This window comes from Rhinolophus ferrumequinum, chromosome X, assembly GCF_004115265.2.
Source record: "Rhinolophus ferrumequinum isolate MPI-CBG mRhiFer1 chromosome X, mRhiFer1_v1.p, whole genome shotgun sequence".
NCBI classification, from domain to species: domain Eukaryota; kingdom Metazoa; phylum Chordata; class Mammalia; order Chiroptera; family Rhinolophidae; genus Rhinolophus; species Rhinolophus ferrumequinum.
In genome coordinates, this window is record NC_046284.1 from 68793 (window position 1) to 91885 (window position 23093).

The window sequence follows — 23093 nt, forward strand, 5'->3', positions numbered from 1 at the left end:
TGCCGCAGTCTACGCAGGCGCAGACGGGTTCTGCGGCGTGCTGGCCACGCCCCTCTCCGGTCCCGGCTCCAGCCCTTACCTCCGCCCCGCGGGCCACGCTGTTCGAAGTGCTTGCTACTGAACCCGGACTTGTTAGAGAAGAGAACTCAAGAAAGGAGGTAACAAACAGAGGTCAAGCAAAGAGGGGACAGATAGGGGATGCTCAGTGAGTCTGCACCTGAAGTTGTCCTGTGAGGTATAAGACACCGTGCTAATAGTCAGTAGAGGCTTCGGACAGGAGGAACAGGACGAGCATTCTTTTACTGATTCATTAGTTCGTCCCCCCATTTAACAAGTACTTCTTCAGCATTGGCACGCGCCAGGGACAGTGCTGGGTGCTAACGGTACACCAGACCACAAACATAAAGACCATCCCTTTCCGGGGGGACCTCCCACTGTGCGGTAGGCTCAAATAATGCTGAGAGCAATGAGAACTAACCCTTATGGAACACTGGTCACATACCAGGCACCGTTCCTACTGCGCTCACTTTCCCCATATTCAATCACTTAACCCCACATATGATGTAGCTAATCTTAATGGTCCTCATTTTACAGATGAGGAAACTGAGTCAGAGGGCTGAATTTACCTGTCCAATCAGGTAGCAACAGTGGAAGAGACCAGGATTTGAATCCATGTATGTCACAGTCGCAAGCATAAGTACTTTCTGTCATACCATCTGCCTTTCATATAGTGTTTAGACCAATTTATGAAAAACGACTCCTATGAGGTAGATAGAACTACATGCTCTATGGTGTTAATTAACATGTGGTACAAACACAGAAGAAGGAGCAAACTCTGAACTACAGCTTAGTCTGAGGTGTTTTGGATTGGGAGCACATGCCTCAAGGAGGAATTGATCTCTCAGTGAGAATAGGATGGGAAGGATTTATAAGGGCATTCATTTTAGGCTGAGGGATCAGCATCACAAAAGGCTCAGAGGAGTGAAAATACAAAATAAATTTGCATAACAGCCACTCAACAAGTGCGCCTAGAGTCAAAGTGCACCAGGATGGGGGACAGATGAGAATGAAGCTCGCGAGACAGGAATGATTTTATTTCCTGTTTCTTCATTTAGCAGTATGTCAGAACTGGTTGGGGCCCTACAACGTGGGAACACCAACATCAGAACAGGACCTGATTATTTAGGGGGTTTGAAGAAGCATCACCCAAACACTTTGACCAGGAACAGAGCTCAGCTGCTTTATTTTCTGGGAGTGCTACCAAAGTACTTGGGCTAAATCCTAGGCCTCAGCCATCAAGGTACACAGTGGAATATTGGGAAGGAGAAAAATTTACATAGGGTTGCCATCTGCAGCCACAATTGAAATCCTTCCTTAAATTCTTGATGGCAATGAAAACTGATACATTCAGTTATCCTGTGCCCTTGAATTCCTTCAGAAGGCACTGCCTTCACGTGTGAGGACCATGCACTTATCTTTCACATTTTCTACATCCCCGGTGCTTTCTGTATTATACCTGGAAATTGAACCTTTTATTCCCCTTCAACTTCCCCAACCTTCTTTTTTTTATTTTTCAATTTCAGTTGATATTCAATAGTTTTACATTAGTTTCAGGTGTACAGGGTACTGATTAGATATTTCTATAATTTAAGAAGTGAAACTCCTGACTAGTCTAATACCCACCTGGCACTATACATAGTTATTACCATATTATTAACTATATTCCCTATACTTTATATCCCCATGACTATTTTGCAATTACCAATTTGTACTTCTTTTTTAAATTAAATTTATTGGAGTGACAATGGTTAGTAAAATTACATGGGTTTCAAGTGTACATTTCTATAATACATCATCTATATATCACATTGTATGCTCACCAACCAGGGTCAGTTCTTCTTAATCCCTTCATCTTTTTCACCCTGTCCCCTAAACACCTTTCCATCTATCACCCCAATAAATCTAGTACCCATCTGACACCATACATAGTTATTGCAATATTATTGACTCTATTCCTTACGCTGTACCCTACATCCCCATGACTACTGTGTAACTACCAATTTGTGCTTCTTAATCCCTTCACCTTTTTTTCACCCCCCTCCCATGTGGCAGCCAAGAAAATGTTCTCTGTATCTATGAGTTTGTTTCTGTTTTATTTGTTTGTTTATTTTGTTCTTTAGATTCCACATATAAGTAAAATCACATTGCGTCTGTCTTTCTCTGTCTGACACTCCACTTAATGCAATACCTTTCAGGTCCATCCATGCTGCAGCAGATGGCAAGAACCCATTCCCTTCCTTGGCTGAGCAATATTCCATTGTGTATATGTACCACCTCCTCTTTATCCATTCATCCATTGACAGACACCCAGACTTCCTTCATATCTTTGCCATTGTAAACAATGCTTCAATGAACATATGGATTCACACGTCTCCTCGAAGTAGCGTTTTGGGTTTCTTCAGATAATAACCAGAAGTGGGATTACTGGGTCCTTCTTTGTCTCTTGTTATAGCCTTTGTTTTGAAGTCTATTTTGTCTGGTACAAATATTGCTACCCCAGTTTTTTTTTGATTTTCATGAAATAACTTTTTCCATCCCTTTACTTTCAGTCTGTGTGTGTCTTTTGATCTGAAGTGCATCTTTTGTACGCAGCACGTGTAAGGATTTTATTTTCTTATTCATTCAGCCACCCTATGTTTTTGATTGGAGCATTTAATCCATTTACATTTAAAGTAATTGTTGATAGACATGTAGTTGTTGCATTTTATTATTCATATTTTTGATTTTTTTTCCATCTTAAAGAAGTCCCTGTAAGATTCCTTGTAATACTGGATTGGTGGTGATGAACTCCTTTAGCTTTTTCTTGTCTGGGAAGCTCTCTATCTGTCCTTCAATTTTAAATGGTGGCCTTGCTGGGTAGAGTACCCTTGGTTGTAGGTCCTTGCTTTTCACACGTTGAATATTTTGTGCCAATCCCTTCTGGCCTGCAAAGTTTCTGTTGAGAATTCAGCTGACAGTCTTATGGGAGCTCCTTTGTAGGTAACTAACTGCTTTTCTCTTGCTGTTTTTAAGATTCTGTCTTTGTCTTTAACCTTTGCCATTTTAATTTAATGTGTCTTGGTGTTGGCCTCTTTGGGTTCATCCTCTTTGGGACTGTATGCTTCCTGGGCTTGAATATCCATTTCCTTAGCCAGGTTAGGGAAGTTTTCTGTCATTTCTTCAAATATGTTTTCAATCCCTTGCTCTTGCTCTTCTCCTTCTGGTACCCCTATGATGTGAATATTGTTATGCTTGATGTTGTCCCAGAGGTCTCTTAAACTATCCTATCCCCATTTTTAAAGATTCTTTTTTCCTTTTGCTGTTCTGATTGGGTATTTTCTGCTACCTTATCTTCCAAATCATTTATTTGATCCTCTGCTTCATCTAGTCTTCTGGTGATTCCTTCTAGTGCATTCTTCATTTCAGTTATTTAATTCTTCATTTCTGACTGCTTCTTTTTTATGGTTTCTGTGTCCTTTTTTATGTTTGCTATCTCTTTGTTGAATTTCTCACTAAGTTCCTTGAGCAACCTTATAACCAGTGTTTTGAACTTTGTGTCTGGTAGGTTGCTTGTCTCCATTTTGTTTAGTTCTTTTTCTGGAGTGTTCACTTGTTCTTTTATTTGGGACATATTTCTTTGTTTCCTCATTTTGGCTGCCTCCTTCTGTTTGTTTCTGTGTATTAGGTAGATCTTCTATGTCTCCCAGTCTTGGCCAGGTGGGCTTATGTAATAGGTGACCTATGGGGCCCTGGCACAGTCTCCCTAGTCATCTGCTCTGGGTGCTCCAGGAGTGTCCCTTATGTGGGTTGTGTGTGCGCTGCTGTTAGAGTTGAGCCTTGATTGCTGTTGGCATGGCAGTGGGTGGAAATGACCCTTAGGCTGACTGGCTGTGGGGATTGGCCACATCCACAGCTTTTGGGATGCTGTGCGAGGGGCTTACCCCACTGACTGGGATTTGCCCCAGTGGGCTCCGGTGCCTGTTGAGACCATTCTTTGTGTGTGCTGCTTGTGGGGTTAATAGGGTGGTGCTCTGCTGTGGTCTGAAGCCAACCTCCAGGTATGTTGGTTGTGGGGCCTCTTGGAAGGGGCTCCGGTGTAGGCCCAGGTCACCTATGACCGGCTGGGACTATCTGGTAGGAGCTACAAAGCGATCCATGGTTGGTTGCTTCCTGTGCTAGACCTGGAGGCATGTGGGAGAGACCATGCTGAGCTAACTGGCCACCCAAGTATGTTTCTTTTGACATGAAAAAATATTCAACCATTGAAAGATATTTATATTAGCATATTTTAATTAGATATAACTAACCAAAGAAATTAAATTCTCTTTTATCTTGTCATTTTTAAAATATTATTTTGTAAATAAAAGCTATCATGACTGTTTTAACTTAATTAAAATTTGAAGATTTTTGGAGAAACCAGTTATTTTTATTCTTTCTTTTTTAAATTAAATTTATTGGGGTGATTTGAAATAGTCTATAAGAATTTCATAAAATTAATCCCTTTGAAAAGACATCCATTATAATATTCATTATATTATATAACACTAATTATATTAGTGAAAATAATAATTCATTACGATAATAGTCATCTAAAGATGAATACAATTTTACAAATACAATTTTTAAAATTTTAAACAAGATATGAAAAAAGAATAAAGTTATTTAACTCATAAACTAATGTAGGGAACTTAGGAAGTTTGAATCCAAAGAAATTTGACCCTGGTCTGGAACAAACCAAAATATTGTGTTAACATTATATTATAGTATAAACTAATTTTTAAAGGCTCGAGTCATGACAGAATCCTTCATTTATCTTGAAATTAAAGCCTTTATATTCTTATAGCTATAGTAACAAAGGCTATTATGGAAATAAACCCTCCCAAATGCATAGCTTAATAATTTCCTTTACATTTTAACTGTTTATCTAGACTAGACATTCTTAAAATGCACATACAACAACTGAGTGATTTTTTGATTGGAGCATTTAATCCATTTCCCTCAAGAGAAGGGAAAAGAGAAGAAGTAGAAAGGAAAAGAAATGAGAGGGGTCTGCCTTCAGACAAATATGCAAAAGCTAATTTTATTCTCTCTGCAAAGAGAGAGGAGAGAGTTTAGATGCAGAATAATGGATTTTGCTATATACACAAACAAGACAGTGTGACATACAGCAGATTTTGAAATATTATGGCCCTTGACGATTTTATTAAGCTCCATGATTAAAAGTCCAGCATTTTTTAACCCCAGAGTACGGAAAAAAAAGAAGAGGATTTTTTTCCATGTTAAACAAAGTTATCTCTCTTTTTGAATAAACAAGACAATCTTCTTATGAGGGTTTTTTCACTTTTTGTTTTAAGGTACTTCTCAAATGAACAATCTTGCTCATGTGAAAGGATCCCCAAGGTTGCCACAGTGATCATGCCAGTTTTAGAGACATGTACAAGTTAGCAATATAATGAGAAAAAAATGAACAAATCAGGTGTTTAGTCTGGAAAACCATTTTCAGAGTTTGACCAAAGGCCAGTCATCACTGATTGGGGCTGGACAAAATGAAACTAAATAACCCCATTTATAGGGACACTACAAAAAGATTGAAGAAGTCCTTATCAGATTTCGAAATGGTGACCTTGGGCAAAATTGGTCCAAAGAATACTGGTTTGAGAAGAATCATTCTGAACTTCTCAGCCCTCAGCACTGGGTTGAGGACAGACCTATTGGGTCTATGTTTATCCTCTCCCTAAACATTTCTTATAGACAGACAACACTCAATATGTAAAACAAGCCAATGTTAATGTGATCAGATTTGTAAGAATCTCAAGGGATCTTATTCCTAGGAACCTAAAATAAACCCAATGCTGAAGGGCTTTGATAAACCACCAGAACTCAATTCAGTGTGAGAGTACCTCCCAGCTAAGACAAGGTGGTTCCTTGAACAGATACAGACACAAGGGGTCTCTGATGCAATGTGCTATTATGGGTTCTTGGTGGAACCTTCCTTTGTCAGTGACCATCAGGAACACCCCTGTAACTGAACAAATTGACTTTATTAGTTTTTGCAGCAAGGGAGAATGCATACTGTGGAAAAATGTGTCTAGGTGTGGAGTTCTTTGTGTATTCGGACTTGGAGTTTTTTGAGTTACTGAATGTGTAGATTATAATTTTGATCAAATTTGAGAAGTTTTCAGCAATTTTTCAAATATTTTTTTCTGCACCTTTCCCTTTCTCTTCTTCTTCTGTAACTCTCATTATATATATGTTGGTACACATCATGGTGTCCCACAGATTTCTGAGGATCTGTTATTTTGTCTTCATTTTTCTAGTCTTGACATTGAATAATCTCTATTTGTTTATCTTAAGTTCATTGATTCTTCTGCTATTGAGTCAAATTTTAGCAATTGTCTATTTTTCATCTCCAGATATTTAGTTTCTCTTTTATGATTCTTATCTCTTTCTTCATACCCCCTATTTGATGAATAGATGATGTGATTTCCTTAATTCTTTAAACATATTTTCTTTGATTCTTTTGAGCATATGTATGATACTTGTTTTGAAGTCTTTGTCTTCATCTAACATCTGCACTCCAACTGAGACAGTTTCTATTGACTGGCTTTTTTTCTTGCACATGAGTCACAGTTTCTTTGCATGTCTTATAATTTTTTGTTGAAAACTAGACATTTAATAAACTACTGTTTCAAATCTGGATCCGATTCTATCTTACAATTCAAGGGAAAGTGTTTCTTGCTGATTTGCTTTGCTTTGTTTATTTGTTCAACGACTTTCCTGGAGAAATTATGTGAGCCTGTTTCCCCCAGAGTGTATGCCCTCTGACGTTTGCCCAGTTTTCTTTTTCTTTTCTTCTTCTTTTTATTTTTAATCTTAGTTCCTAGGGATCCCTTTCGGTAAGCATAGATTAGTGGTAAGTCAATGACTGAGCAGAAGTTGTGTTTACAGAACTTGAGCTAATACAGTTTAGAGCCTTTGCCATCTGTATAGGGCTGTGGAATTCTTTTAAAGTTTAGGGAGTTTTCAAATCTGAAAGAATGCTTTCACTGCCCAGTTGGTTGTAGGAAGATGGAGCCTCAAGGTGGCAGAGCCTGACCGTGGGATATGTGGCAGTAACTTAAGGCTCACAGTCATTGCTGGGAAGTGTGAGTTGGAGTCACGTTCTCTCACAAGTTCGCATTCCAGCTCCTCAGAATTCTCAGGCATTTAATTGGTTTGTGTCTACTCCCACATGCCAGTTGCCAGAATCATGTCTCTCATAAGTTGTATTTGTGCCACTGCCATGGTGCAAAGGCCACTGTAGGCAGCAACTGCATCTGGGGAGAAATGCGGAACACCAGGTTTTGCTTCACCGGCATGTAACCAGTGCAGTTGCGTAATGTCACACTCTCAAAAATGGGCCCATGCTTGGGGTTTAATGTTCTCTGTTTCCCATTTTGAAATTCTTCATAATGTTATGTTTGAATTTGTGTTTATAAGTCAAGTCTGATGGAGAAATTGAGCATGTACTGAGCACTTGGAACTTTAGCTCACACTTGGTCCCCCACCCCTCCCCTGCCTCCTTGCCTCTGAATGATTGGTTCTGGGAACCTTACTCCCTCAACTCCTGTAACTTAGGAAGCATGGGAACCTGTACCATGGCACAGAGAAATTTGGGCTCAGGTGCCCAAATCCTACACACTTAGTTGTGGGACAAGGTCCCTAGGCAACTGTGAAGATCTCCACTTACCCTGTGAATATTCCTGTTCCCAAAGGAGAGTGTCATTAAACAGGAAATGAAAATCATTATGTAAAGTCGAAGACTACAAAAGAAAGGTCAAAGTTTTTATCCTGCTTTTTGAACAAGAGGCCCTTGTGTGCTCACTTGTGCTGAGCCCCACAAACATGTAGATGGCCCTGCCAGTCCTTAATGACTCTGGTCTCCCTACTGCCACGCTAGACCAAGTTGTCCCCTAAGGTTCTAGTAACCCCTCTATCTGTGGAGCTATTCACTGACTGTAAGGGCCTGAGCACTTCTAGACTGCCCACCAGCTCTAAGGACTCATTGCATTGTTGAGCTCAAGTGCTTCTGTGAGCCTAAATCCCTCCAAGCTTCCCACTGCTTTTCTGAGCCCTAGTGTTGCCAAGGTCTCTGCAGGCTATGAGGGTCCTAATGGTGCAGAAGAAGACATGAAATTCCAGGTGCTAAGAGACTGTGAGAGCTCCAGCTTCATTATGAGCTCTCAGCACTTCCCAAAAGCCCATGGATGAAAAGTATTATATTTCTATGAAACACAAGATTCCTATTTAAGATGTTGGGATAAGTTACTAAAGAATACCATGACAATACCCTGAATACCCTGAAATCCTTCGGTGAATAGTAACCCACCTCTACTGTTGTTCTAATTTCAAACGGAGGTACCTTGGTCTTGTACATCATGCTTACATCCTCATTAACAAATTGGGACTTGTACCGTTGGAAGGGAAGAAAGAGAATTTGGAGGACCAAAAGTGGGTCTCGTGATGATGATCATGAGCCAACCAGGCCAAGGAGACTGACATTTAGGAAATGCTTTGAATGATAGGGATGCAGTGGCAGAGGAGGCATGGCATTTTTGCCAAGATGAAAGTCCTAAAGTTCATAGCTGAGATCTATAAGACCTATCCAAAATACTGGCTAGAGCAATGCAGTCAGACCTTGGAAAGAGATGCCACCAGAGTTAATTGACAGTGGATAACTCCCACCTCCCTCAGGAAGTCCCTGTTCTGAGGAAGCTGCTACAGAGAGGCAGCATCCCCCAATTTAGAGGCTAAATGCACTTAGTCATGGTCTGAGTCCAAATGGGAGAACAAGACAAAGAAGTTAGTGCAATTTATTCTGCTGATAAATCCAAAGAAGAGAGGAATGTTGTGATACATTGGACAAAGTATGCACTGATTTCAGTCAAGTCTCTCATGTCCTTTACCAGGTCTATGAGGGAGAACATGACCTTAGTATCACTCTTGTGCTCTGTATAATTGAAGGGAAATACAGGAAACTAAAGAGCAGGTAGCTTGTGAACACAAGCTTGGGCACAACTCTCAATTGTATTCCTTATTTTCATGCTGGACAAGCACACCAAGGAGTCTCCTATCGATATCTGTCTATCTACCTATCTGACATTGTATTGGTTCTTTTTGTCTGGATTACCCTGACTAATACAAGTACTGAAAGATAAAACCTGTCAGCCTCTCGAAAAGGTGAAATGAAGACTTTTTCAGATATACATCAGCAGCAGATCAACACTACAGAAAAGGTGAATGAAGCCTTTCAGAGAGAAGGAAAATGATATGAGGTGGACACATGGATCTACAGAAAGGAATGAAGGTCTGCAAAAACTAACTGCATTGGTAAACATATGAGGTAATTTTTATTATTCAAATCTCTTTAAAAGTTTATCAATGGTAGTTTCTGATTTCAGCTGCAATATATAGAGATGTGGAAAGAACATCACTTCTATCCATACAAGAAAAATACTGGAGAAAATGTAAATTAACAACTTTTCTTGAGCCTATCAAAGAATTGAACTCAAAGGGCAGACAACTGGCCTGAACTCTGGAGAGAGTTGTCTGCAGAGAAAAACAGAATTGGATCATTGTCTACACAGGATAGATGTCATTGAATGCTATGTAAGCTATAGGAACATTAAACTAGAAATATTTAGTTAATTGCTAAAGGCCAATTGTGGGCTAGAATGAGAGCAAGAAGCCCTGGGGGGCCTCACACATAAGTGTGTTCTCATCCCTTTGCAGGCCCTTTTTTTTTTTCCTCTAGAAACCCCACAGGTAATATTGAAGAGTATCCTAAGAGAACTTCCTCATGTTTTTAGCTGGAGGAAAAGAACAAGAGCCACTGTCAAAATCAACCTAGACTGGCACCACCCCCCGACATCTGCACTATAAAACAAGACTTTATCTTCACTGTAGTGCACTAGTGAAAACTCAACACAGTTGAGTGAGGGGAATAGAGACCACCATCAAAACTGTGCCCATATTAATCTCCCTGGAAGCTCTTACATTTGAAGGAGGGGTTAGAATACTTGGGAAGAACATACCTCAAAACTCTAGCTCAAAATATTTGCCTAAATCTGATGTTTAAACAGAACATCAGAGAATGGCACCTTCACCCACCTCCCCCTCACCAGGCTAATGAACCTAAAGTTAGTATCAAGTGGATTACAGCTGGAAGAATGTCAAGATACAGACCACGGGGAGCAAAACAAAAGAAAAAGCCAAAGCCAAGAGGAGAGACAAAAACAAGGTATCACTAGAGGATTTTGAAATCTCTGGTACCCATAGCAACAACAAGATCCAACTCTGATAACCATAGCAACAAATTCCAACTCTGGAAACCATAGCAACCACAGCAACTAAGCAAATTTCAAACCTAGTTAATTCCTGACTAGATCAACAGAAACATCCACACTAAAGGCTCAGAAGAAGAAAAAGCATGCTAATCTTAAAGTATACATTTTTTTAACCTAAGTACAAAATATTCTAAACATGTTTATCTTTCAACAAAAAATTTATGTGGCAAAACAAGAAGCATGAAAAAGCACAGTTTGAAGAGACAAAGAAATCATTTGAAGCTTATGCAGATATGACATGGCTGTTAGAGTTATCAGAAAGGGAATTTAAAACAGCTATGATTAACATGTTTAAGCAGTGGTTCTCAAAGGGGGGTAATTTTGCCCACAGGGAACATTTGGCAACGTCTGGAGATATTTATCATTGTCATAAGATGTGCTACTGGCATCTAGTGGGTAGAGGACAGGGATGATGCTAAAAATCCTGCAATGCATGAAACATTGCCTCACAACAGAGTTATCTAGCCAAGGTTGGGAAACCTTGGAAACCCTGTGTTAGAAGCTTGATGGGAAAAAGTAGAAATCATACAAGACTGTATCAGCTCTTTTATCAGAAAGAAAGAAACAAACCATAAGAAAGAATAAAATAAAGATGCTAGAAATAAAAACACAATAACAGAAATTAGATTGTCTTTGATGGGCTCATCAGTACACTCACTACAGTTGAGGGAAAAAATCATTAATCTTGAAGATGAGTCAACAGAAATTACCCTGAAATATTAAGAGGAAGAAGAGTAGGAAAATAGCACAGAACATGCAAGCACTGTGGGACAGTAACAAATGGTGTAATACACTTGCCATTAGACATATATACTATGCTCATGGATAGGAAGAATTAGCATTGTTAAAATGTCCATACTATCTAAAGCAATCTACAGATTCAATGCAATCTCTATCAAAACAACAGTGGCATTTTTCACAGAACTAGAGAAAATAACCCTAGAATTTATACGGAACTACAGAAGACCCCAAATAGCCAAAGCAATCTTGAGAAAGAAGAACAAAGCTGGAGGTATCACACTACGTGATATGAAACTGTACAAGGCTACAGTAATCCAAACAGCATGGTACTGGCATAACAACAGACATATAGACCAAATGAACAGAATAGAGCCCAGAAATAAATCCATGCCTATATGGTCATTTAATCTATGACAAAGGAGGCAAGAATATACAATGGGATAAACACAGTCTCATCTATAAGTGGTGCTGGGAAAACTGGGCAGATAAATGCAAAAATGCAACTAGACCACTGTCTTACACCATATACAAGAATAAACTCAAAATGTATTAAAGACTTAAATGTAGGATCCCAAACCATAAAACTCCTAGAAGAAAACAGGCAGTAAACTCTCTTAGTAATATATTTTTGGATATATCTTTTGGGGCAAGGGAAACAAAAGAAAAAATAAGCAAATGGGACTACATCAAACTAAAATTTTTTTGTACAGCAAAGGAAACCATCCAGAAAACGAAAAGACAACCTACCGAATGGGGGAATATATTCACCAGTGATAGATCCGATAAGGGGTTAATATTCAAAATTTATAAACAACTCATTGGTAGTTAGAAAGTAGTCATGGGAATGTAAAGTACAGCATAGGGAATATAGTCAGTAATATGGTAATGACTATGTATAGTGCCACATGGGTACTGGACTAATTGGGGGGGATCACTTTATAAATTATGTAAATGTCTCAATTGTATGCTGTACACCTGAAACTAATATAAAAATATTGACTGTCAAGTGTAATTGAAAAATAAAAGTAATAAAAAATGGTGTTGGGAAAACTGGAAAGCCACATGCAAAAGAATGAAACTAGACTTCCATCTGACACCATAAACAAAGATTAACTCAAAATGGTTTAAAAACTTGAATGTAAGACCTGAAACCATAAAATACATAAAAGAAAACATAGGCACTAAACTTTTGGACCTTGGTGTTAGAGTGGTTTTTGTGAACTTTACCCCAAAAGGAAGGGATAGCTAGTAGACAAATAAGGCCTGGAAATATAATACATAGTACAGTGATTATAGACAACAAAACTGTATTATAAACATTACACTTGCTTAGAGCCTAGATCTTAATTATTCCTAACACCAGAAGAAATGATAATTATGCGATACAATAGAGGTGTTAGGTAGCTACAATGGCAATCATACTGGAATATAAATGTATCAAATCAACATGTTGTACATCTTCAATATACACAATATTGCATGTGAAATATATCTCAGTAAAAGGTGTCCAAAACATGGTAACTATGTGAGGTGATTGATGTGCGAAGTAGCTTGATTGTAGTGATCATTTCACATATATAATGTATATGGATAGGAAATCATCAGGTTGTACACCTTAAATATATACAATTTTTATTTGTCAATTATATCTCAATGAAGCTGGAAAACAATGTTTAAGTATCCATGTCAGAACCTTAGAACTTAAATAATTAATTGGGCTATTAAAATAAATACTGCAAATGAAATGAATCTGCATTTCATTATACTAGTAATTTAGTAATAACACCATGAAGTTAACTTAATCTGAAAAGAAGCAACACTTGGTCTTTTCCCTTCGGGAAATTTACTGCATATACGAGTATAAGTATGGATACAGAACAGAGAACAACCTTGTTGAAATCTTTACTCCCACACAGAATGGGAATCCAACATGGGTCTGAGCACAATGACAAGTTTCTTCATGTCATACACATTTGGAAATCATTAAACACCTATTGCCCTGATGAGAACAGGAGCTTCTTGGGGACAGGTCCCCTGTGATGTCATTCTTTTTATAGTAAATTTGACCTAACATAAAGCAACTATTCCAAAAACATTTGTTGAATTAAATTGCCTTGTAATTGGTCTGCTTAGAGGGTATCGTTTTCTGTGAAATTCTGCCAGTTGTTCTGCAAAAATCCATGTCTGATAATGTCATTCCGCTGTCCTGAAACCTTTAATGGCCGTTCATAATCTGCTTTACAGGATTATGTCCACATAGGTTGTGTGGGCATATAAAGACCTTGACACCCTGACCTCAGGCTATATTCCCAGTGTGCCACCTAGCGTCTCATGTTCACACACCCTCTTGTGAAGCCATACTAGGTGTTACTGGAACACTGGATTTTCATGACTGTGTGCCCGTGCAAATGCTGTTACCTCTGTCTCATCTGCCTGGGAAAGTATTATTTATTATTAAAGCTCAGCTTAAATATCAGTAACTTTGTAGCTTTCATTGACCTGTCAGAGAATTAAGGGGTCCCCTATTAGTTCTTTTGCACCAGTGTTTATTTTGAAAATGTACTAAGCTGAGTCAGGGATGGAAAGAAGACAAGGAAGAAGGGAGCGACTTGTCCAGGGATTGCTGCAGCACTACGTGTTAAGCATACTGGTCAAGACGCGGCGGGAGGATGAGGCCGAATGGTCTTTAAGTCAGCAGATGGTATAGTTCTTAGCTTTCATTGTGCGTGTATGTGCGCTCGTGTGAGTGTGCGGTCGTGTGTGTGTGCGTGCGCTCGCGTGTGTGTGTGTGTGTGTGTGTAGGGACAAGTAGAAACCCATCGGAGTGGAGATGAGCAGGACACAGAGCGGGGAGAGCAGAGGAGCGGACCCGCTGTCTACTCCGCAGCTGCGGAGAAGAGGGCAGCCTGGTACGTCGCTGAGCAGGTGGGTGGGAGAGCAGGAAAGGGGAGGGGCAGCACTATGAAAGTGCTCGGCATAGACTGCGGGACGGATCACCTTCCGCTCCAGCACTGCCAGTTCCTGGTCGGCGCCGTGACTCATGCCTGTTGTGTCAGGAAGGGCGGCTCTGCCCTGCAACCCCACAGGTGCTCCAGCAGGACGCAGGGAGAAGGCTGCCGCCAGGGCAGGCAGTGGAGCGCCGCACGACCCAGCGCCAGCAGGCCTGCTCGGTCGATGTTCGAACCGAGGATGCGGCGGGGCTGGAAGATGGCCCTGTCCGGGGGGCTGCGGTGCTGCCGCCGGGTACTGGCCTGGGTGCCAGTGCTCATTATCGTCTTGGTCGTGCTGTGGTCTTACTATGCCTACGTCTTTGAACTCTGCCTGGGTAAGTGGAGCTGCGCACCTAAGCTGGGGAAATCCTGCTCCAGCCTAACCGGCTGCTCTACCCTTCACCCTGGTGTGCTTCTGTGCTTAGCACCCACGCTGCGCTTTTCCTCTAGCTCCCTAGACAGCTAGCTGCCCACCTTCAACCTCTGGCTACCCACAACATTTCCTGCGCCCTCCCACGAGGGTCCCACCATGTCCCCAACACTTACATTATTTCCTGGTTGTACCCACGAGAATTCCCTGGCTCTTCCCGATAGGGTGCCCTTTTCTCACACTTCTGCCTTGTGTTCTCATTCTGGCGGCTCCGTCACTACCAAACGGAGGAAATCCTTAAACTGTCTGCTGCTAACATGACCAGTGCAACCAATGCATCCAGCTAGAAACCTCAAAATATTTCCTCTCTTTTCTTACTAGCTCTTCTTTTTCCACCACTGGGATTCATCCTTTTCCAGTGATCCTCTCAGGCTGGCTAAAGTACTTCACATCTTCTCCCATTCGGGAAGCTACAGCACACCTTCTATCACACTGAGATCACCCCGTTTCAGACAGTGGTAAGCCCTCCATTCTCTTTCCCTGTGGCCTCGACCATTTCTTCATTTTCTCCAGTGGAATTGGAGCCCTACAATATATCATGCCCTGTCGCCTCATATTACAGCCCCTGATTTGATCGCACTTGGATTCCCCATAGTCTCCTTCCTTCCTTCCCATTATTTTCTGACACCTCAGACTACTCGCTCTGCTTTTATCACACCATGGTCCTGCCTCATCCGTACTCTTTTCACACCAGAGTGTCCCCTTTACCCTCCCACACAGGTTCCCACAATATACCTCATACCCCTTCCAAGGTCCACCACTTCTCACCATTTCTGAAACCTACTCCCCACGTCTTCCACTATTAGCCCCACATTTTGCCATTCTCTTTCTCTGGACTTCTATTTTCTGTTCCTTCCATCTACGATTGCACTTCTCCCCTGGTCTCCTCAAACAACAGAAACACCATCTTTTAACACTGGAATTTCTAATATTTCTCAACACAAACCCCAAGACTCTGTCCTGTACTTGCCCAACTTGGATTACCCCCCAGTAATGTCCTTATCAGGTTCTTATAAATTCACAATGAACTTCATATTATGTCCTCGGCTTATTTCACAGTGATTCTCCTCTTACCACTATTCTCTCATGTTGAAGAATTCCCATCACTTCTCAAAGGAAGCTATTGTCACTTCAGTACTAGAATCCCACTTCCAGCACCCTTGTCCTATAGTGTTCCCCATTCATTCAGTGTCAGGTCCCAGTATGTTTCCAGTCCCCTCACATTAACACTCCTATTTGTCCTGTTGGACATTCCCTCCCAACTCCTTCCAAGTCTTCTGTATTTCTTCATACCAGATTCTTCTCACCTTAAAAATTATGGTTAGGGTCCTGCTTTTTCCAACCCCGGGACATGACTTCACTTATAACTTCATCTTCTTACATTTTTGACACAGCAATCTTCTATTCCAGGTGGACTAGGATTAACTAGGGAGGCAATTTTCTTCTGATCAAAGTATGCTGTGCATCAGAGTTCAAATTTTCCTCATCTCCTTCCTAGATTTATCATAGAAAATGCAGAAAGAGTTATTAAAAAGAAATTCAATTAGTTACTTTCATAGATGGAAATTTAGGCTGTTTTTGTTTTTTAATGTAAATCTGATATTGAGGTGCATTAATGCTCTGTGCAATGGCTGGTAAGTTTTTCTACTCTTAGAGCTCACCACCTAGTATTTTTGAATGATGGATTGAGGGGTTAAAAGTGCAGCTCCATTGTTATTTTGGAGTTTTTCAATACTGACCAACATGACCTTTGCCAAGCAACCGTTTAAAAAATTAATATTGATGATAGCTAACACGTGCATAGTCCCTAATCTGTGCCAAGCAATGTTCTAAGTAGTATAGATATAGGTATTATTGATAACTCTCTATTAACTCATGTAATCATCACAATAACTAGACAAAGCAAATACCACTGCTGTTCCCATTGTGCAGATGACCAAACTGAGGTAAAGACCAAGTTAGAATCAGTGCAGATAGTCAGCTTTTACAAGTTTGTATACACCTTAATATTAATAGTATTAAAACCTGAAAGGAATCTTAGAGCTTATTCATTTTGTTTTATTTAACATATTTGCAGAGGACTTGTCACATGCCAGACACTGTTTTTAAATGAGTACACACACGCGCGCACGTGCGCTCTCTCCCTCTCCGTCTCTCTCGCTTTCTTAACCCTTATACTACCCTTATGAGGCACATACTATCATTGCTCCCATTTTAAAGACAAGACAACTGAGGCACAGGCAGAATGAGAAGCTTGGCTAAGGTAACTGCACTATTAAAATAGCCAGACAGCATGGCTATACAGTCCATGCATTTACCACTGCAGTGTCTGACCTCTGCCTCCTCTCTACTAACACAGAGGCCGAACCTGTGACTCACAGCACAAATGCAGCCTGCAGAGGTCTATTTTGGCCTCAACAATGTTTTCTTAACACTTTGCACCAGTTCCCATTATTGAAACAACAGCACAGTAAGTTAGCCTTGACTTCCAATTCGGGCTCTACCGGTCCATCCTGTCATCTTCGTTTTACAATCTTTTTTTTTTTTTTTTTTTTTAAGATTTTATTGGTGAAGGTGGAAACAGTGTGTACTTTATTGGGGAACAGTGTGTACTTCCAGGACTTTTTTCCAAGTCAAGTTGTTGTCCTTTCAGTCTTAGTTGTGGAGGGCGCAGCTCAGCTCCCGGTCCCGTTGCTAGTTGCTAGTTGCAAGGGGGCACAGCCCACCATCCCTTGTGGGAGTCGAACTTGGCAACCTTGTGGTTGAGAGCCCACTGGCCCATGTAGGAATTGAACAGGCAGCCTTTGGAGTTAGGAGCATGGAGCTCTAACCGCCTGAGCCACCGGGCCGGCCCTCGTTTTACAATCTTTAACGAATGAGAGACCTTGCTTTCAGAAAGCTTAAATAAAAAATTTCCTAAAGTCACATGTTTAGTAAATAATGGAGATTTGGATGTCAAGGCTGCCTGATACCAAATCAGCACAAGCAAATTAACCGATTTGAGCTTCAATATGACTCCAAATGTAATATTAAGGACTCAACTTCTTCCCAGAAATAGAACCGGATGTCTTTCTCTCTAATATGAGGTTAGAGCTGAAGCCCAACGTGGTATTTTTGTCTTGCAGTTCTTAGAGTTTGAATTCTGCCACGTGGCAACTAGGGACACCTGGGGAAAGTTGAGAAAATTCTCTGTCAACCTCACTTGCCTCACATGCATCTTACATGTACGGTTGTTCATTCATACCACAAATACTTGTTTAGCTCCTACTGTATGCTGTTACGGAACTGTTGTTATGACATTTTAAATAATATGGTACATGGAAAGCATGCAGCTCATCGTTGAGAACACTTTGTAAGAGCTCATTGAATAGTAACTTGTTATTGATGAAGATGTAAGGGATTCTGCTCAATAGAATTCACCTACTCTAGATGTTTCACATAAATGGCATTATACAATATGTGTCCTTTTGTGTCTGGATTCTTTCAATTGGCATATATTTTTGAGGTTCATCCACACTGTAATATGTAACAGTACTTCATTCCTTTTGATGGCTGAGTAATTTTATATACATACCACACTTTATCCATTCATCTGTTGATGGACATTTGGGTTGTTTCCACCTTTTGTCTACTCTGAATAGTGCTGCTGTGAACAAGTATTTGTGCAAGTATTTGTTTGAATACTAGTTTTCAATTCTTTTGAGTAAATACCAATGAGAGGGGTGGAAATTGCTGGCTCTATTAATTCTATGTTTAATTTTCTTAAGGAACCTCCAAACTAATTTCCATGATGGCTGCACAATTTTACATTCCTACCAGTAATGCAGGAGGGTTCCAATTTCTTCACATCCTCATCAACACTTCTTATTTCTCTTTTTTTTAATAGTAGCCATCCTAATGGGTGTGAGGTGGTATCTCACTAGGGTTTTGATTTGCATTTCTCTGATGACCAGTGACGTTGAGCATCTGCTCATGTGCTTCTTGGCCATTTGCATGTCTTCTTTGGAGAAATGTCTATTCAGGTCCTTTGCCTTGTTTCAATTGCATGATCTGTCTTTTTGTTGTTGAATTGTATGATTTCTTTATATATGCTGAACACTTGACACTTATCAGATAAATGATTTGCAAATATTTTCTCCCATTCCATGAGTTGTCTTTTCACTTTCCTGATTGTATCATTTGATGCACAAAGTTTAACATTTTGATAAAGTTCAATTTATCTGTATTTTCTGAAGTTGCCTGTGTTTTTGGTATCATGTCTAAGAATCCTTTTCCAAATGCAAAGTCATAGAGAGTTATGTTTTCTTCTAAGAGTTGTATAGTGATAGCTCTTATATTTTGGTCCTTGATCTGTCTGTTTTGAGTTAATTTTTGTATATTATGTGAACTAGGAGTCCAGCTTCATTCTTTTGCATGTGGCCGTGCAGTTGTTCTTGTATCATTTGTAGAAGAGACTATTCCTTCCTCATTAAATAGTCCTGACATGATTGTCAAAAATCAGTTGGCCATAGGTATATAGATTTATTTCTGGTCTCTTAATTCTGTCCCACTTATCCATGTATCTATTCTTCACCCAGTAGCACACTGTGTTGATTACTGTACCTTTGTAATAAATTTTGAAATCAAGAAGTGTGATTTTTCCAACTTTATTTTTCTTTGTTAAGACTGTTTTGGGTAAGGTCTCTTGCAATTCCATATGAATTTTAGGATCAGCTTTTCCATTTCTGCAAAGTGGTTGGTTGAACTTTGATAAGGATTGCACTGAATTTATATATTGTTTTGGAAAGAATTGTCATCTGAACAATATCAAGTTTTCTAATCCATGAACATGGGATATTTTTCATTTATTTAGTCCTTTAAATTTCTTTCAGCAGTATTTTGGAATTTTAAATGTATAACTCTTGAGCCGCCTTGGTTAAATTTATTCCTAAGTACAGTGGGAACCTCGGTTTTCGAACATAATCTGTTCTGGAAGTCCATTCGAGTTCTGAAACGTTCAAAAACCAAGGCACAATTTCCAAATAGAAAGTAATGCAAAATGGATTAATCCGTTCCAGACTTTTAATATCAACCCCTAAAACTGCAAATTTAGCATAAATTTTACTCTCTAATGATACCATAGATCCATAAAATTTACGGCGTTCGTAAACTGAAATGTTCGTCAACAGAGACGTTCAAAAGCCAAAGTACCACTGTATTTTATTCTTTTGGATGCTATTATGAATAGAATAGTCATCTTAATTTCTTGTTCTGATTGTTCATTAGCTCTGAGAGGTTTTTCAGTGGATTATTTAGATTATTTATACATAAAATCATATCATCTGAAAATAAAGAGAATTCTATTTCTTCTTTCTAATTTGGATGCTTTTTTTCTGTTTCTTGCCTAATTGCACTGGCTAGAACATCCAGTACTATATTGAATAGAAGTGGTAAAAATAGGTATCCTGACCTTGTTTCTTATCTGAAGGAGAAAGCTTTCAGTCTTTTCACCATTGAGTAGCTGTGGGGCTTCCATAAATACCCTTTATCAAGTTGAGGAACTTCCCTTCTATTTCTAGTTTTGTGAGCTTTTTTTTTTTTTCGAGAAAGTGTGTATCATATTGTCAAATGCTTTCCTAGCATAATTGAGATCATGTGTTTTTTCCTTCATTCTATTAATGTAGTGTATTACAAAATAGATTTTCACATGTTGAACCACTCTTACAGTTCTTGGATTCATCTCATTTTCTGATGATGCATATATTCCTTTAATATGCTGCTGAGTTTGGTTTTCTAGTAATTGATTGAGTAGTTTTAGACCTACGTTCATAAGAGATAGTTGTGTGTAGTTTTCTTGTGATGTCTTTCTTTAGCTTGAGTGTCAGGGTAATGCTGGCCTCATAGACTGAGGAAGTGTTCTTTTATCTTCAAATTTTTCTAAGAGTTTGAAAAAGATTGGTGCTAATTCTTCTTTAAATATTTGGTAAAATTCACCAGTGAAGCCATCTGGTCTTGGCTTTGATTTGTTGGGAGATTTCTGAATACTGATTCAATCTTTCACTTAAAAGTCTGCTCAGATTTTGTCTTTCGTCTTGAGTCAGTTTTCTGTGTTTCTAGGAATTTGCCCATTTCATCTAGATTATCTAATTTTTTGGCGTGCAATTGTTCTTACTATTATAATCCTTTCTATTTATGCAAGTTTTCTATCAATAAATATCCCCACTTACATTTCTGGTATTAGTAATTTTATTCTTTCTTTTTTTCTTGTTCAGTCTAGTCGATCTTTTCGAGGTTACAACTTTTAGTTTTATTGATTCTGTTGTTTTTGTATTCTCTATTTTGTTTTTTCCACTCTCTTCTTTATTATATCCTTTCCTGTGCTAGCTTTGAGTTTAGTTTGCTCTTCTGTTTTAGTTCCTGAAGTTATAAAGTAAGGTCATTTATTTGAGATTTTTGTTCTTTAATAATGTACGCATTTACAGACATAGATTACTCGCTGAATACTGCTTTCACTGTATCCTATAGGATTTGGTATGTAGTGGTTTTGTTTTCATTCACCTAAGTATTTTTTAACTTCACTTGGAATTTATTCTTCGATCCACTGATTGTTTAACAGTATGTTGTTCAATTTCCCCATAATTTTGAGTTTTGTAGTTTTTATTGTGTTATTCATTTCCAGTTTAATTCCATTGTGTCAGAGAACATACTTTGTATGATCGATTTCAACCTTTTAACTTTACTGAGATTTGTTTTGTGGTCTAACATATGACCTATACTGGGTAATATTCCATGTACATTTGAGAAAAATGTGTATTTTTCTGTTGGTGGGTTCAGAGTTCTACATATGTCTGTTAGGTCTAATTGGTTTACAGTGCTGTTCAGATCCCCTATGTTCTTATTGATCTCCTGTCTAGTAGTTCTATCCATTGTCAAGAGTGGGTATTGAGGTTTTCAGCTAATATTTTAATACTGTTTACATCTCCCTTCAATTCTGTCAGAGTTTGCTTCCTATATTTTGGACCTCTGTTGTTAGGTTTGTAGATGTTTATACTTGTTATGTCATCTTTAAGAATTAGCCCCTTTATCAATATATAATATTCTCCATTGTCTCTTGTATCAATTTTTAATTTAAAATCAACAATGTCTTAGCATAACCACCCTAGCTCTCTTTTGGTTACTATTTACTTGGATATCTTTGAAAACCTGTCTTCCAAAGTGGCTGTACCATTTCTCATTACTACCAGCGATGAGTGAAGGTTCCTGTTATGCCACATCCTTCTCTGCATTTGCATTTGGTGTTTTCAGTTATTTTGGAGTTTTGCCATTCTAATATGTGTATAATGATAGCTCATTGTTTTACTGCATTATTATTTGATTAATTTATTTTTAGTGCACCCATTTTGCTTTCCTTTCATTTCTTTTTCTACATTTTTTTTTGGTTTTTTTCATAGTGTTTATCCTGTGTATTACAATTAACATGTTAACTTTATAACAATAAAAGTTGAATTCATACCATCTTAATTTGATAATATACAAAACTGTGCTCTCTTACAACTCCATTTCCCACTTTACATTGTTATTGTCACAAATTGCATCTTTATACATTATATGCCTATTAACATTGATTTATCATTATTGTTTTATGCATTTGTCTTTTAAATCATATAGTAAATAAAAGTGGAAAACCAAAAATACAACACTACTGGTTTTTATATTTACCTGTTTAAATAGAAATCAGATTCTTCCCCTCACCCACGTTTGTTTTTGCTGCCTGTTGTGAGTTGTTGTTTGTTCAGTGATTTTTCTATATTAAATACTGTGTTTGTTATTATGTGTGATCTCTAAAGTCTTTGCTCCTTAAACTTTTGGTCAGTTAGTCCTTTGATAAAGATTTCATGAATGCGTATAGTCATAAAAGAAATAGAAAAGAATTGAAAAATATCCTCCCTCAGCCTTTGAAAATTAGCTCTGTGTTGGGACACTCCTTCAGCTTTTCCAGGCTGTTTAGACTCTGCCTTAGCATTTTACAGATGAGGAAACTGAGGCACAGATAGATTAAATACTTTGCCCAAGGTCACAGAGGAAGTTGCAGAACCAGAATATGAAAATCTACCAAAGTATACTGTATACATCATTACAATGAACTCCCTCCCCAAATGAGTCATTACTTAAAATAGAACTTCATGTTGTGAGCACTCATCTCACTAGTTTCATATTTTCAGCCTTCCCACTCTGTTTTCACAAGTCCTTCTGAGCTTCACTAACTTGGTAGCCAGTAACCACACATGGCTATTAGTCGCTTGTAATGTGGCATCAGAATTGAGATCTGCTGGTAGTATAAAATATACACCAACTTTCACAAATTTAATACAAACAGAAAAATGTAAAATATCTCATTAATAATTTTTGTGTGGATAACATATTGGAATGATGATATTTTTTATATGTTTGATTAAGTAAAATATATTCTTAAAGTTAACTTCACTTGGTATTTTTTAACTTTTTAAAACTTTCCTACTAGAACATTTA

At 38.7% G+C, this 23093-nt stretch overlaps 1 protein-coding gene across 1 annotated transcript in view; it reads left to right on the forward strand.

Moving 5' to 3' along the window:
* Positions 1 to 14151: 14151 nt before the first annotated feature.
* Positions 14152 to 23093, forward strand: part of ZDHHC15 (zinc finger DHHC-type palmitoyltransferase 15) — a 59830-nt gene continuing 50888 nt past the window's right edge. Inside the window, exon 1 of the mRNA XM_033106500.1 lies at positions 14152 to 14490. Within this exon, the coding sequence (XP_032962391.1) occupies positions 14340 to 14490 (151 nt within the window). The 5' untranslated portion in view covers positions 14152 to 14339. The remainder of the gene's footprint in view (positions 14491 to 23093) is intronic.